The following is a 15,915-nucleotide window of genomic DNA, read 5'->3' as shown; positions in this document are numbered from 1 at the left end:
TTTTCAAAATATACCGTGAATATACTGACGAAATCAAGTTCTATTATACATATTCCCCGTTTTTGATATTCCGTCGAATATTACTAGCTAGATAGAACCCTCAGCCCTGCCCACATAGTTTTATCCAATTAATACATTTATTTCTACTTGACTGGCTTATTTAAAGTTGTCATCCATATTGGGTTGCTTATAAAATAAAGGTATAAACAGATAGGTCAACAATAATTTTCGCTAAATTTATATCCTTACATGGTAACTACACAGTTGCTACATATTAACAACATTTTTATGTAATTACCTACAGCGCTAGCTAATGGGGAAAAAGCTACAAATGTACTATCAGAAATAATACATATCGATATATGTACTATCAATATATCAACATCCCTAAGATAAATAAATGGTCACAGAATTTGAGCTAGAGAAACATCGTTTCATCGATGCTATTCAAATAGTTCTGATATGCAACACATTGTAAACACTAAAATATAAAATTCATGAATTATAAAACCGCCTTTTACACTATGTTGTGTTATTGAGTTTTGGCCAATACTCAGTTTATTTTTACAAAGAATAAGCATAGGGGCCTAGTGGTGGCAAAAAGTTATGTTGTGGTTGCGTTCCAGTTGCGTTTGTTCGAATTTCCGAATATTTTATCCCGGCTCTGCATATCGTGTCGACTATCACCACTTATTAATAGTGGCATAATAATTATGGCTGAGGGAAAAGGAGCAAATATAAAACATTCCAGCAATTACTTTCAACTAATTTTATCAATAGATCGAACATCTTTATAATAGTGTTAATAGCTATATGATGCTTTTAGTGTTATCTAAAACAACGTTATTGGCGCCACTCGATAGTTTTTATACAAAACATCGATACTTTCGATAGTGACCTCGATGGTTTGACACCTCTACTTCACAAAATGGTCAATCGCGAACAATGAAACAACAAAATAGTGTCGAATTTTTTTCTGAATTCAGAAAAGTCCGTTGATTGTTGATATATCTTTACAAAAATTTCCATACTGATATACAATACATTAGCAAAAAAAAAAAAAAAACACCAAACATATTGTCAAAATAAAAAATATAAATCAATATTCGACCTATCAATATATATTCAACGTTGCAACGGGGTAAAGATGGCGAAAAGTTTCGGTAGTGCGTGCGCGCAAATTGCAATTCTCCTTGCGATATTCGGTGCAATTGAGATAACGTCGGCCAGGTGTAAGTTGGTGTGCACACGATTAAAATTGAATTCTGCCATATGAAACAAAAGACGTCCCAAATATTTAAATAACTTCTATGGTGCATGTGTGTGTGAGTGTGTGTACGTTTTCCTCTTCCACTCTGTCCCTTCTCTGTCTATTTCTCTAGCACTCTCTATATCTAATGTGATTGTGTGCGTGTGTGTGTGTAATTTTGGCTGTAAATCTGGTTGTTATTTCTTCAGTTTCTACATCATTTTGACTTGATATGAAACAAAATAAATCCACGTAATGCGTATATTTATCTAAAACTCATCCTCAGATCACAAATATATATATATGTATATACATATTTCATTTTGTTTGTACACAAAAGACAAAATCATCATCATCGGATGAGTATGATGGGCTAGGGGCAGGGGTCGCACTGACAGTTGGTTTTTTTGTTGTTGTTGTATGGTGAAATTTTATCTGCTGCCATGTTGTATTTTTTCTGTTTTTTTTTTTCGTGGCAGTAAATGCGTTAATTGACAAAAAAAAGTGTATGTGTATTTAGAAGGGGTGGGGTGGGGGGTGTACAAGGGCAGTCGAGTGTGAAAATAGGTAAAATCCAATGAAATACATATGTACATATGGATGTGTAAACATGTGTCCTGTATTCGACGGGCCTTTTACTCTCTCGACTACCATCTATCATCACTCCCCCCTGCCGCCCCCTCCTTCTTACGGCTACGGATTGGCTTTTATTTATAATTTTTTGTTTTTGTGCTCTTCGCCATGCTCCACTTAACGTGCAACAATTTTCCAACTGCGACGTCGCCACCAGGCTGCAGCCAGGCACCAGACGACAGTCCCAGTCCAGAGTGCCACGGCAGGTTCAACCTGCATATTTAAATTGAAATTTGTGGCGCACTTTGATTAACACGAAACGAAACAAAACAAAGGCGCAAAATGTGTTTGCTTATTGTTTTTTGTGTCGCCAATTTTGCAATTTCCAACTTAAACGAATCAAATGGCTGTGGAATTATGACCAGCAACAACAACAACAACAACAACAAAAACAAAATGCCACAAAAAAAGGGTCGACCAAAGGCAGACCTGGCAACACTTTTGCTACTTGTTTTTTCACCTGCTTCGCCGACAGGTGGCAACCTTACACACCGCACCGGCTCTCTCTCAGCTGCTGGCCGGAACGGTTGGAAGGGGGACGGAGGCACTTGGTGTGGAGTGCCGTTTGCTGCATTTGCATTTGCGTCTCTCTCCATCTATCTTTCTATTGCTCTACCCCCTCCCCTTGTCCAGGCCCCTTTTATGACGCATTTCAAACAGTGCTGTGTAATTGGCCAATAATGCAATCTACGGGGACAAAAACAAAAAACTGGCTGGAAAGTCGCTTATGTCGCAGTTCATTTACTCTTTTTCTCTTGCACACTTGGCTCCTCCTCTCTCTCTCTCACCTCACCTCCTCTCGACGCCTCAATTTATATTTGTATTTTGTTGATACAGTTGGAAACGGCTCGAGTTTTCTTTGTCTTTTAACCCCCGTCCCATCTCACATCCCGTCCTCGGACATTCAGTCAGGCAGCCAGTCAGCGCCCCATTATCAGTTTCTTTATTTTTCCGACTTTTTCTTCATAAACTGTATTCGCTTGGAATCAGTTAAAGTACTGAACAGTGGTGCTACTATCAGGCCCTGAGGGCCAACTGTCCAGAGTGGGTACAACCCCCGAAGCACACAAATCTCTATGATTTTCCATTTCTTTATCTCTGGACAGTGTTCCCTCCAGTAAAAGCTGCACTCTTGAACCGATTTCCATGGTGATCATTTGCAAGTTCCAGGGAAGCGGCTAGCATTGACATTCGGTGACTCCCCCCATTTTCATTGGGATTTGTTAAGGTTACAGACAGACAGGATCTAACTATTGGAAATCTAAATCTATGGCTTCCAGCTTTGGATCAACTGTGATTCCTATTCCCACATACCCATATGTGGACCACTGATTGCAGCTTCCAATAGATCCACATGGTAATCAGAAGCAAAACGGCACTTCGATTCCAATTCCCATTGGACTTGACTTGGCGTCAGCCTGCTACTGGCACCAGAGTCTCCTCCTTATCAAGGGTGTCCGTTCGTTATTATTTATAACTGTTGTTGCTGCTCCTCTTGATAAAGCATCCATCCATCCATCCATCTATCCATCACATTCATTTGGCGGACTGGAGTCTGAAGTCTGGGTTAAAGCTGTTGTGTGATGAGTTCTCTGGGGATTTTGCGGGGAACAAGCTTGAACAGCTGAATCATCCATCCGCTTTAATCGTTTATCCCCATAAAAATTTCGTGTGAATTTCACTTGTGTCCACTGTATTCCAGAGTTTGGTATTTCCCGAAATAAGACTGAAATGGTTGGGGAATTTGCAATATTATTTCAAGCTTGAAAAGCTGAAAGTGGAAGAGTTTATGGTTTATTCTATTTCCCTAAATATCCATCTGTCTTTTGGTCTTCAAATAAGTGGTAAGAGAGAACAAACCACGGTCCCCTCAATCAACTGCAACTCATTTATCTTTCATACATTGCCACTCGAGATAGTTCTCGGGTTTTTCAGCTCTAACAAGTTAATGGACATAAACAGTTATGTTCTTTGAGCATTGGCTCTTTGACAAATGCATCGCTTGTCTTGTCGTCGTCTAGGCCATGGAAAGATGAACGGACGTTAACACATCATTACCATTACCATCATCATCATCATAGTCCGTCCATTTGCTGGGAAGAAAAAATCACGCTCGCACTTGCCTTTGTTTGACTTCCATTGATTTGGTGGTTGATAACCTTATCCGCCTAACGGCGCATAAAAGAACTGTTAAAATATTAACACTCCGGCCACGTCTGGCCCAGTGCAGTGACTGAACAAACACAGGTCCCCACTAGAGAGAGTGCCTCCTGTCCGAGTACCTTTTTCAGACAGGTACAGATACAGTTGCTGGTAAAGGTAAAGGTACAGGTACAGGTACAGGTACCTCTACCCTCAATTAGCTGAAACCGTGCGACGCAAATTGTATTTCAAGCAATCAGTAAAAGAGCTGAGGAAAATTAAAAAACAAACACTGATAAACGACAGGTGTCGATAGCGTTTTTGATGATCACAGTATAAAGCTACCAACAATTGCTGAATAAATCAGACAGCGTCGTTCCGACTATAGAAATACCCGCCACACAAGTCAATTTTCATAGTCGAAAATAATCGATGTAGAATTCAGGCGGAAGCAGTCCCATAACAACCAAAAAAAGCGAACCCTTAGCGAAGAACCCTTACACAGAAGACGGATATCCTAATCATAACCTTAGCCAATTTATACGTAGTATTCACGTGTATATAAACAGTCTTAGATGCATACCTACCACATTGTATATGATAAGATATACGAATAAGATATATATGTATGTATGTACATAACCCTTTGCTAAAAGTTGTTACATTTATAACCATAGGTAAAGCCACATAAATATGGACCATATGCCGCGTCATGCACACGACATGTATACATACATATACATATGTTGTTTTTGCCATTCGCTTGTGCGTCTCGAGTCGGGCATCAATAAGGGAGCCGTGCTCCATTAATGGCTCCATTAATAACAAGTGTCACGCTATTGTGAGCTATCACATAGAATTAATGGCTGATCGGTAGATAGTAGCTGTAGAACCCTATAACACTACTAAAAATGCATATCTTTCAAGCGGGGACTTCCGCAGTTCTTGACAGAATATGTGGAATCGGAAACGTGCATTTCCATACCTTCAGCCGAATAATGAATAGCCCTGCCTTTACCCAGGGGTATCAGCAGGTAAAAAACGAAAATAAAAGAAAGAAACAAGATATACCATGGAGTGGGTAACTGGCGATAAGTAATTTCAAAAGCGCAAACGTAAATAGAAATGGGAGAGCAGACCCCGAATGCGCCGACGAATGCAGTGAAACGAACAGCCTTGCGTGCATTTATGTGCATACTTTGTTTGGACAAAAAAACACAAAGTGCTACCGCTTGAAGCGTGCTTGAATTTTGTGAAGAAATCTCATTCCAATTCCAATTCTCGCACACTGATTGATTCGTGCGTCCTTCACATCTTGTTGGCGCATTTCACCAAAAAAGACGAAAAAAAAACCCCCAATAATTAAAGACCGGCAAAAGACCGAAAGTGGGCCACTGTGCAAATTCTTTGACCCACTTGTGGGGTCTTTCTCTGGCTCTGGCGTGGAGGTCATTATCACAAACTAACTAAAGTAAAATGCTATCAAACCTCCCGACACACACACTCGAAAGAATATTAAAGACCAATTTTTTGGTCAATCAAACGCTGAATAAATTTACGCCAATTGTTTCAGCAACAATAACAACAGCAACTACAAAAAACGTACAAAACGGCCATCATTTACAGCAATTAACACTGGGTTCAATTGAATTCGAAGCATCACTGGAGGCAGCCGGAGAAGCAGAGGAGGCAGCAGTTCGCGGGGCGGGATCAGGTGGCGCTTTGGCTGCATGGATTTTCACGAGGCTTGAGTCCATCAGGCAGAGCAACGAAACAATATTCACTGCAGTATCCCTACTCAAGGAGAGCGAGAGTAGATCGGATTCGGAGTGATATTCTTCCCATAAGCGATCGGACACACGTAAACGTGGAATGTATCAACATACATGTCCATTTGCTGCTAATGCATCTATAGAAGATCTTAATCGATTAATAATATCGCTCTCTGCTCATCACCCATCCCTAAGCTCAAGTCGGAAATAGAGCAGGGCGCAGCGAGTTGAGTCATATTTTGACCGCAGTCGCTGCTGTTGCTGTTGTTGCTGCTGCGGCTGCGGCTAATACTCGTAATTATGCAAGATCACCCGCCAGATGGGGGCATCGATGACGCGCAGCTTTTGCTTTTGCTTTCGCTGTCGCTGTCGCTGCCGTTGTTTCTTCTTCACAGACATTCATACATACATCATGAACATACATATGTACATGAACAGATCTGGGGCCTGCATACCGTGCGTCCAGCGTCCCGCGTCCCACACAAGCATCTGCTAATAATACTGTATCTGATCGTCGGCACGGGTGACTGGTGACTGGTGACTGGTGCCTGGTGCTGTGTGCCTGCCCGCAATGTAATCGCTCAGTTGTGATTTGTTCCATTGAAAAACAGTAAACAATTATAACATTCACAAACGTGTATATGTGTCTGTCTATCTGTGTACAGTTGCGTTTCGACAAACAGAGCTGAATGCTGACGCCCGAGGGCTTTGTGTGTCGTATCTTTGCAAAGGGCATTACGAAAGAAGAGAATATTCCAAATATATACACACCTATGTACATGTTATATGTAAAGCCGTTGTCCGTTTGCTTACGAAAATTTTGTGAAGCAGCAGAAGAGGCAGTACAACTTTGTAAATAACATAGAATTTCCACAAAGATATAACAGTCGAACATCCATCTTAAGATGTAGCGAATCTTTGGGGGAATTCGTTATGCGGAAAATTCTTAATATACATAGAATTCTCGGGTGGAAATGTCCATATGAAGACATCGGCCAAGAAACAATAACTTTTTAACCTCATGGGACGGAGTTTTTTGCTTGAGAACAAGATACGGAATACCCTTGGGTGTTGAAACGAAAACGAGCTCTGTTCTTGCGCAATTTGTTTTTCATCTTTGAGCAGCAGAAAAATAGCGGATTCCGGATGCCAAAACACCAAAAATCAAGGAATATTGGAAACAAAAAGCAAGAACAAAACTTTCAAAGAAACAAATGAAGTGAAATCCTCCAAGAAACTACACCGGAAGTGGCAGACGATTCTCCGATTTGTTTTCGATTGCTTATTTATATAAAAAATTTAAATATGTACATATATATATATATACATATGTATGTATGTATGTTGTTGTCGTATGCTCGAAAGTTGTGAATAATTGGGCTTGGGAATCGATATCGTTTTTGTTTGGGGGGTCATGTGTACATGCCAGTCCCCCATCTATGGCACACAGACAGCCGACCGACCAACCACATGCCACATGTTGTAATTGCAATTGGGGGCTGACGACAGGGGCTCTTTGATGTGTTTCTGCGGTGCTGCGGTGCTGGCGCACATGTGGGAAATGGTAAATGAAAATAGAAAATCAATATTGAGAGCGGCTTCAAATAACAGTTAGGTTAATTACAGCACACTAGCACACACACACACACAAAACAACACAACACAACACACATGCAACACAAATAGTAGTGGCGAGGAGAGGGCCAATGGCATGTGGCACATGCCCAGAAAATTACATTACACATGCAAGAGTGGAAATGACTAAATTTGGGAAAATTTACTACAGCCAGGGGTCGAAACGCACAAAATGTTTTAAATACCAGAACACTCAATACTTGGATACCCTTGTGAAAATACCCTTTGGATACTCTTTTGAACTTAGACCTTAAGCTGGTTTATCTATTCCTAAACAAAAATGAAACTACACAAACAGATACAGATTATGCATACCACTAAGAATAATAGCGAACAATTTTGGAACTCACAAGAAAAGTATCTCTAAAGGAAGTCTTCAGCACTAGGTGTGAGGACATGTATGCAAGTCAGACCCCTGATTTCATATTTCTGGCGGCTAAAAAATCTTTTGAGTGGGCCGATGTGTGAGATCTCGGATTGTCGTAGAAAGGTACAATCCATATTTGGATTTGACGGCCATGTCGATTGTATCTTCGACGCTTTAATGCTCAAAGATGCCACTATCTGATGGCATGTCATTTGACAATATTGCCATTTGGCCAATCCCGCACAGTATCCATATTTTCCAGTACAACAAGTGTTCTTAGAAGACCCTCACGAGTTTCTTTCTGCAGCGAAGGACGTACGCTACTGAACTCGTTTTACCAGTTTTTCGTAGTGGGAATGCATGGTGTTTCATTTCCAATTGTTGAACTAATTTGATCGAAGCTTTCTTGTCAATGAAAATCAAAACACGAAAATTGTCATGTGATAATTCCATTTTTCTTCAAAGATGAATATTTCGTTTATCGTTAAATGATATAAAACGCGACTGTACAACGAAAACGATTTGGGCACGATTTGGGCACGATTTGGACAAAAATGGCAAACTTTTAAATGGAAGGGGCGATTTTTCCCTGGTCTACGCTACGGATATAAACGCCAGCCTACGTAATACTCATAAAAGTGTATAATGAATGCATTCGTGACTGAAAAGATAATATTTACCAGGCGATAAGTGAACGGCTTTACGCAAAGATTCAGATATGGCTGGCTTTCAGATACAGTGGATGTATCTTTTTATATATGTACTTTACAGAACGATAGCCAAAATGATAATATAATGAGAGCACACATATTAAAAGATAATATTTACCAGAGATAAAGGCGATAAAGGAGATAGCGGAATTGCAACTAATCGGAGTAAAAGTATTTAAATTAAAGATATCTTTAGTTACGAAGAATGGAACTAAATTTATTTTGTGATTGGTAGATCGAAACCCATAATTTCCTACAGATTGTAACAAACATTTGGTGTGTCTCTTATTGTCACTGAGATCTTTATATGCATACGATAAAACAGATCGAAGTACATACAGAGAGAGAGAGAGAGAGCGACTGTGACTACACCCTATAGTATCTACAAATAAATAACCACAATGGGCTCGCCAATTTGGGATAAAGAAAGAATATATCCCAAAGGGCGCAGCAGTGGCAAAAATACAAAAATGGCTGTACCCCACTAGCTGTGTGGATCGACGGGTTTACTTTATCGATGTGAGATTTATTACGAGAGGTGTCCCATGTAGGACTTGGTCCACTGGAAGATGTGCTCGTCGACCAGACTGCTGGATCAGAAACCAAATGCAGATGGCGAAGTACCCGGCTGGATCTGACAACTTCGATGTATGCAATAAGCTGTGACTGTACGAAATAAGCTGTGCGTATATTTTTCATGTGTACGTAATACGCTGTGTGTTGTTGTGTAGGTGTACGTAATAAGCTGTGTACATGATGAAGTGCATGAATTCGAAAGCTCCTTTCTTCACACATGACCATCGATCGGACCAGGGACCAGGCACTTCCTGGAAATACAGAAACGTCACTGAAGCGCCTCCATATACTCACTAACACGATATTCGCTTTCTGTTTTACAGCCAATCCAGATGCTTACTATCCCCTCGACATGAAGCTCACATTCATCAATGCCCACGATGTGGTTCGACTGCCAGCGGCGGAAGATCAAGCAGGGAGTCGTCAGAAGCGTGCGGCGCCCGATGCGGCAGCGGCAGCGGCAGACTCGGCGGCGGCGCCGGCCGGCATAACGCCGGATGCAAAGAGTCAGTACCAAAGCGTAAATGGGAATGCCAGCGCTGTGGCCGGTGGCACGGAGACCACGGTTACCACCGTCGACAGCAAGACGGGTGTGGGAGAACCGGGTGGCAGTGTCTCGTACAATGTACACAATTTGGGCGTCAATGGCACCGGACAGCGAAAGGATTATAGTGTACAGAATGCCGATGGATCTGCGAACCCAACGGCAACCACCACCATCAATGTGGCGGCCAAGAAGCCCACCCAGCTGCTGGGCAACCAATCGCAGTATCCCAAAAAGGTGGCCGCCTCCGCGCCGATTGTGCCACTGCAGATGCCGCTGCCTGCTGGGGTAGCCACCTCAACGGACCGCATCAACGTGGACCAGTGGACGGATGTGGATGTCTCGGATGTGGATGTCGCCGAGGAGGTGATCAACAAGGGCATCAGCAGCGAGAGCCTAAACCGCACGGAGGACCATCACGAGTACTACAACAGTACTCTGTATATCAACAAGGCGGAGGCCGCAGCACTGTGGTCCCAGCTGCGTACCGTGCCCGAGAACAGCATGCTGTCCTCGTCGCATCGTCGTGCCATGACCGTGGAGCTGCAGTTTGATTTCCCCTTCTATGGTCACTATGTGCGCAACATAACCGTTGCCACCGGCGGTTTCCTCTACACCGGCGAGTATGTCCACTCCTGGCTGGCGGCCACGCAATATATTGCCCCCCTGATGGCCAATTTCGATACGAGCATGGCCCTGGATTCGGTTGTCCGTCTGCACGATAATGGTGAGCATTTAGAACGAGCTCCGGCTCTGGCTCCAGCTCTGGCTATCTAATCTAACTCCAAATCTGTCCTCCAGGTACCGCCTTTACGGCCGTCTGGGAGAACGTGACGCTTCAGGATAAGCCCGACTATGGAAAGTTCACGTTCAGCGTCACCCTCCATCAGAACGGGGACATTGTGTTTGGATATTTCCAGGTGCCCACGCAAATCAACACGATCCAGGACAATCAGCATCCGGTTAAGGTGGGCCTCTCGGATGCCTACATCATTGACAAGCATCTCTACTGTAAGTAAAATATTTTGCCTCCAGCAGAGCCTCGATCATAACTGTTGTGGTTTTTTTGCTTCTGTGACAGTTGCCCGTCGAAAGACCATCTACGAGTATCACCGCGTGACCTTCCAGCAAAAGGAGATCACCAATGCTACCGTTATCAAGCTGACGGCCCTGCCCACCTGCCTGGGCTACAATGATTGCCAGGCGTGCATTAACCATAACACAACTTTTGCCGTGGGTTCCACCAGCTAAAAACTAAAACTGTAGATTCTATAATCCTTTCTCTCTCCTTTTTTCGCCTCACAGTGCTCCTGGTGCCCGGCGCTGAATCGCTGCTCCACGGGTACCGATCGCAAGAAGCACGAATGGATTCAAAAGGGTAAGCATTAACGGTTGAACGTCCTAACCATTCAATTAATTGAAAAATTACATCCATTCGCAGGCTGCGACACAGCTGCCATTCATGATGTTGGCACTTGTCCGGTTCTCGGCACGAAGGGCAACAACGCCGGCCAGGAGAAGACCGGCACTGCGAGCAGTAGCGGCAGTGGCAACTCGTCCACCGCCTCGCCCGCCAGTTCTGCGGCAACAGAGCCAACGCTGAGCAGCACGCGAGCTCCGCGAGCAACTGCCCAAACCAAGACAGTCGCCGATGCAAGCAGCAGCAGAAGTCCGGCGGACGGCAAGCTCTTGAATGCCGACGAGCTTTCTCAGGCGCAGGGCGACAACAAGAGCGTGGGCATGGCATTTGGCTTCATGGTGCCCATCTGCATGGTGTTCGCCGTGACGCTGTGGCTCTTCTATGCGTACCGCAATCCGCACACGAAGAGCGGCCAACTTTTAATTCAGGTGAGGGTCGAAAGATCCAAAGCATCTTTTCTATATATGTAAAACCCATGGCTTTATGCATTTCTTACAATTACATGCAGTCCAAGCATTTGCATCAGGTTGGTTATCAGAGCTCTAGACATAACACTCTCTCTATAAGCACACATGCATACATATATAGTACATAATTGTGGCTAAAAATAACTTGGCTTTATTCTCTATCGTTTAATCCATTAGTTCCGTCCCAGCCAGTGGTCTTGGAGGCGCGGCGAGGCGCGCTATACGGCAGCCACGATACACATGTAAAGAGTACCAGAGATATCCAGAGAGATGATGGAGCGACAGAGAGAGAGAGAGAGAGATGAGATCGCCTAAGAGAGAGAGAAAGAGAGTTGCAGCAAAAACGACAGAAATTTTGATAGAAAACCGGAGACCGAAATCCCCCTCCACCCCGCAAATATCAATCCTCAAACAACAAACAATTTGGAAATTGATTATTCTATTGATCACAGGAAAAGACAAACGGAATAATTAGTACTGATGTTAAAGATTTTTCGACAGACACAAAAAATAATGTAAGGCAAGGCAAAAGCAAGACAGAAACGGATACAAAATTAAGAAGCCCCCACCACCCAAATCACAATCCCTAACCCCTAACCTCCAACCGAATTGCTCAAAAAAGACGACTAGCAACAGCATGAAGTGATCCTTTAGTGTTTTCTTTGGTTCTGTTTTTAGCCCCATCCTCCTTAGCTATCCCCAAAAGCCAAGACCCAAGTCCTCCCCAAGATCCCAGCACATACTTGTACGAACTCCAACAAAACACAAACACACACACACACACACACAAAACCAAACACACACACACACACACAGGGCAAAGTGCTTTCAATTGTTTTCCTAGTTCAATTTTTTTTAGGTCTCTTATTATATGTTTTATTTAATACTTTTTTAACCCTAAAGAAAGGAAACCAAACGATCAATGGAGTGATATCAGAGATCGAGGGCAGAGTTTTATATATATTGTATATTTGTTTGTGCCGCAGCGTCCTCCACAGACAGCGTTCCTTCACAATTTGTGTAATCGGATTTCGTTAGTTTCTTTAAAAAGAGATGTTTCTAAAGTGTGTGTTTTAGTAGTGGCTTGGCGATGAGGATAAAATGAATCGCGCAGGATGGATGAATGATGAATGTATTATTGTGAACCACTCGATGCAGTTTTTTTTTTTTATATTTCGTATTGTCTATATATTGTATTATACGCGATCTGGATGCCGCAATCGTATAGATACATCTGCATATTGTATTTATATTCAACAATATTGATATCCATGGATATATCCAAGACGACCTCTTCTTTTTGTTAGTATTTTTTTCTATTAATTAATATTACAAATAAAGAAACAACAAACAGATCTAAAGCTATATAAAAAGAAAAGGAACATAAGCTTCAAACTTTAACTAAACAAAATGCGGTGTGCAAAGCTAAAGCTAAATCCATAAACATTGACGACTAAGCGAAACCCACTCGGAATACTATTAATATCAAAATCAAATCAAATCAAATCAAATGAAATAACACCGTCAAATGAATCCAAATTGAGATCCCCAAGCATACAAGCGACAACAACTAAGGAAATTGTATAACAATGTATTTTGATAAAGAAATTAAATTTGTATTTTAAGCTCTTATTATGTATACATAATAATTTAAATAAAAGAAAATACAAAATACAAAAATGAACACACCAACATATGTACATGCATGTATGTGTGTTATTTTCGCAGATCTACAGAACTCAGACACTGGAGAGGCTGGCACTTTGAAAATCCATCAAGCTGCCACCATCCTTCAGCCGCTTTAGAGACCTAATGGGAAATAAACAGAGGCTAATATTCTCTTTGTTAATATTCTCGCTCATCTTTCTCAAGATGTCCAGCATTTTGCAATTCGATTCTACCAGGCTGGCCGCCGAGAAGTTCCAGGCCTATCCCACACTGGTTGGGTTTTCAAACATACGATTAAATATCATTAAAATGGTTTGGTTTTCATTTGTGTACCCTAGCAGAGGATATACATACATATGTACTGGTTCACATACATCAATTAAATGTCTGACAGAAAATACCATAGTAGTAGATACACTGGGAAAGAGAAAGTCTTAACAATTGAAATTAAGTACTAGAGGAAATACTCCCCTGCTAAGATCATCATGCATTTATTACGAGTAAATGTAGTTTGTACTTTTATTAACTTGTAAGCGGATCACTTAATAGTAACAATTCCTACGATTAAATATATTTTCCCGGATGCTAATAGCATGCAACGAAAACTGATGATAAGATATTCATTATTTATTATTCGGTGAGCTAGTCTCGCAAATAAAATAGGACAAAAGCCAACATGGGGCGTCGTTCATTAGGAATTCCCTATTTTGCTGTGACTTCAGTTCTACGCAGTGCTCGTAATTTCCGTAGTTGTTTGGTTCACCATAGATCCACCTAAGAAAAGTCGCCCTGTTGCCAGTGTTCTGCGACAGAAACAAGCCCTCATTGGCCAGGTCGGAGATCCCCAGCCAATAGTGCCGGCCGCGGATCAGTCTTTGCTTAATGGAATTCAGTTCCTGTTGGTTCGCCGGATCCGCCAGATGGCCGCCCATCTCATGGCATATATTCAATGCGGCATACCAGTTGACTTTTCGGTTCTGCTCAATGTGGAAGAACCTTGAATTTATCTTCACGAAGTTCCCAGTACCTCCCGACTCTTGCGTCTGCAGCTCGCCAATCGCATCCTCCACCCTGTCCAGGCGTTCAGAGTTTCCACTCACCGAATCACTTTTCAAGGATCCTTGCAGATGCACAGCAATCAGTATATACAGGAGGAAAGACACAAGCTCGAACATTCTAGAAATTATTTCAACTGTGCAACAGCACACGGCATAAGATCGGAAACAAACTGATTTCAATGGCAATTGCTGAACTCATGCCATACCTTTTATAGGCTGCCGATTTTCGCTGTCCGGCACTATCAGCGATTGAAAGTTTCCCGGGCTACACCCGGGCTATGTTATATTAGATAACCTAAAACGCAATTGCACTCAGAGAAAAATTATTTTTAAAATGTTTTCCACTAGTCGTATTTAATTAGTAAGATGTGGTCTTGGGGAGCATGCTTTCTTCTTCGACAGAAAATATTATTATCCATCACCTGCCTCGCAAAGGAAATAGTTCTTATAAGTACATGGTAAGTCATTCATCCAGAAATTTTCATATTGAAGATGTACGCAATGTTCATTATTTCCATGATTGTCTGGTTGGGAAGGACTCCACTTTTTCAAAGGAGCCAAGTCTCCCGTGGCCTGCGACACAAAGGCGCCCTCTTTGGCCAAGTCGGAAATTCCCAGCCAATACTGGAGCCAATGGAAAATATTTCATAATAAGGAACTTTAAAACTGGATTGGCCAAAGATCAGTGCAGTTGATATCTCTATATACAATATGTTAAAAGTTCGCCCTGGGGATTCTCCCTCTTTAAATCAGTTGGCGCGTCCGCTCTCTTGAACCGGGCGCACACTAGCGCCCTCTGGCAGCTTCACCCGTTTGAGTGTTGCTGGATCGGACCAATAGGGGTCGCAGCGCTCAGCTCGTATCGATATAGTGTAGGGGAGCTTTCGCGATCTACTTAAATCTGCAGAGCTGCATCGGGTGCATCGCGCCAGCTGCTGGAACTTACTTCCCTGTAATTTATGTGCAAACATTACCGACATCGTCTTCCCTCCTGCACTCTTTTTTACCCCATCGACTTTGACCAGGTAAGCATTCCTCTTGCGTCTGGTCATCCGGTGCACTGGCCGGCCACTGCCATGGCCCTCTTCCTTGCGTTCCACGCTGTTTTCCCTGCCTCTCCAGACCGATCGCCGTCGGTCCCTCCTCCGTGGGTGATTCCGCCGTAGCTCCTCGCCCTCTCGTGAGGCCATCCTGCTGCGGACGCAGCAGGATCCATTACGCCGATGCTGTGTCGCCTTTTCTTCAGTTCCTTCACCTCCCCCTCCAGGGAATCCATTTTCGCCACCAATTGAATTGACAAGTTGACGAATTACATAGCCTCAATGGGGGCTGATGACCTCCAATCAAATTGCTGAATTGTTGTGAATAAGGCTTTCAGAAAAAACTTAGCGAGCTTACAGTAGCTTTAAAATCAATATATTTAATATTTATATGACTCAATTTTGTATAATTTCGGACGTTGATGTGGTATTTAGCTCATTATAGGAAGATCCTAGGAAGTAAATAAATGCGATTGCCTATGGCGATCAAAGTGAACAGTAATCTAAGTATAAATCAAAATCTGAAAGGATATATAATAACATATGTATATAATCATAATAAATATAAGAGTTACTTTTATATATGCGGAAATAGCTAGAATATAACGAGGGGTTACTTCTGGTGAAAACAAAT

At 42.4% G+C, this 15,915-nt stretch overlaps 2 protein-coding genes across 3 annotated transcripts; one reads left to right on the top strand and one right to left on the bottom strand.

The window, feature by feature from the left end:
• The first annotated feature begins 1,073 nt into the window (after positions 1 to 1,073).
• LOC6599932 (plexin domain-containing protein 2) lies at positions 1,074 to 12,632 on the top strand. Of its 2 annotated transcripts, XM_026993425.1 has the most exons (8): positions 1,074 to 1,232; positions 9,408 to 10,355; positions 10,430 to 10,639; positions 10,710 to 10,861; positions 10,934 to 11,006; positions 11,070 to 11,476; positions 11,557 to 11,574; positions 11,693 to 12,632. In XM_026993425.1, exons 1-8 carry the CDS (start codon positions 1,148 to 1,150, stop codon positions 11,759 to 11,761), a joined length of 1,962 nt encoding a protein of 653 aa, XP_026849226.1. In that variant the 5' UTR covers positions 1,074 to 1,147; the 3' UTR covers positions 11,762 to 12,632. The 2 variants fall into 2 exon arrangements, with proteins under 2 accessions (XP_026849226.1, XP_026849227.1); XM_026993426.1 differs by lacking the exon at positions 11,557 to 11,574 and having other exon boundaries at positions 1,075 to 1,232.
• A 1,157-nt stretch (positions 12,633 to 13,789) lies between these two features.
• Positions 13,790 to 14,373, bottom strand: LOC6599931 (C-type lectin 37Db). Its single transcript, XM_002025023.2, has one exon. The coding sequence runs from the start codon at positions 14,356 to 14,358 to the stop codon at positions 13,807 to 13,809; it is 552 nt and encodes a 183-aa protein (XP_002025059.1). The 5' UTR covers positions 14,359 to 14,373; the 3' UTR covers positions 13,790 to 13,806.
• Positions 14,374 to 15,915: the final 1,542 nt, after the last annotated feature.

The sequence above is a fragment of the Drosophila persimilis genome, unplaced genomic scaffold (assembly GCF_003286085.1).
Source record: "Drosophila persimilis strain 14011-0111.01,24,50 unplaced genomic scaffold, DperRS2 tig00000829-arrow-arrow-pilon, whole genome shotgun sequence".
NCBI classification, from domain to species: Eukaryota; Metazoa; Arthropoda; class Insecta; order Diptera; family Drosophilidae; genus Drosophila; species Drosophila persimilis.
The sequence above is the reverse complement of the archived record's forward strand: the minus strand, read 5'-3'. Positions and strand labels throughout refer to the sequence as shown.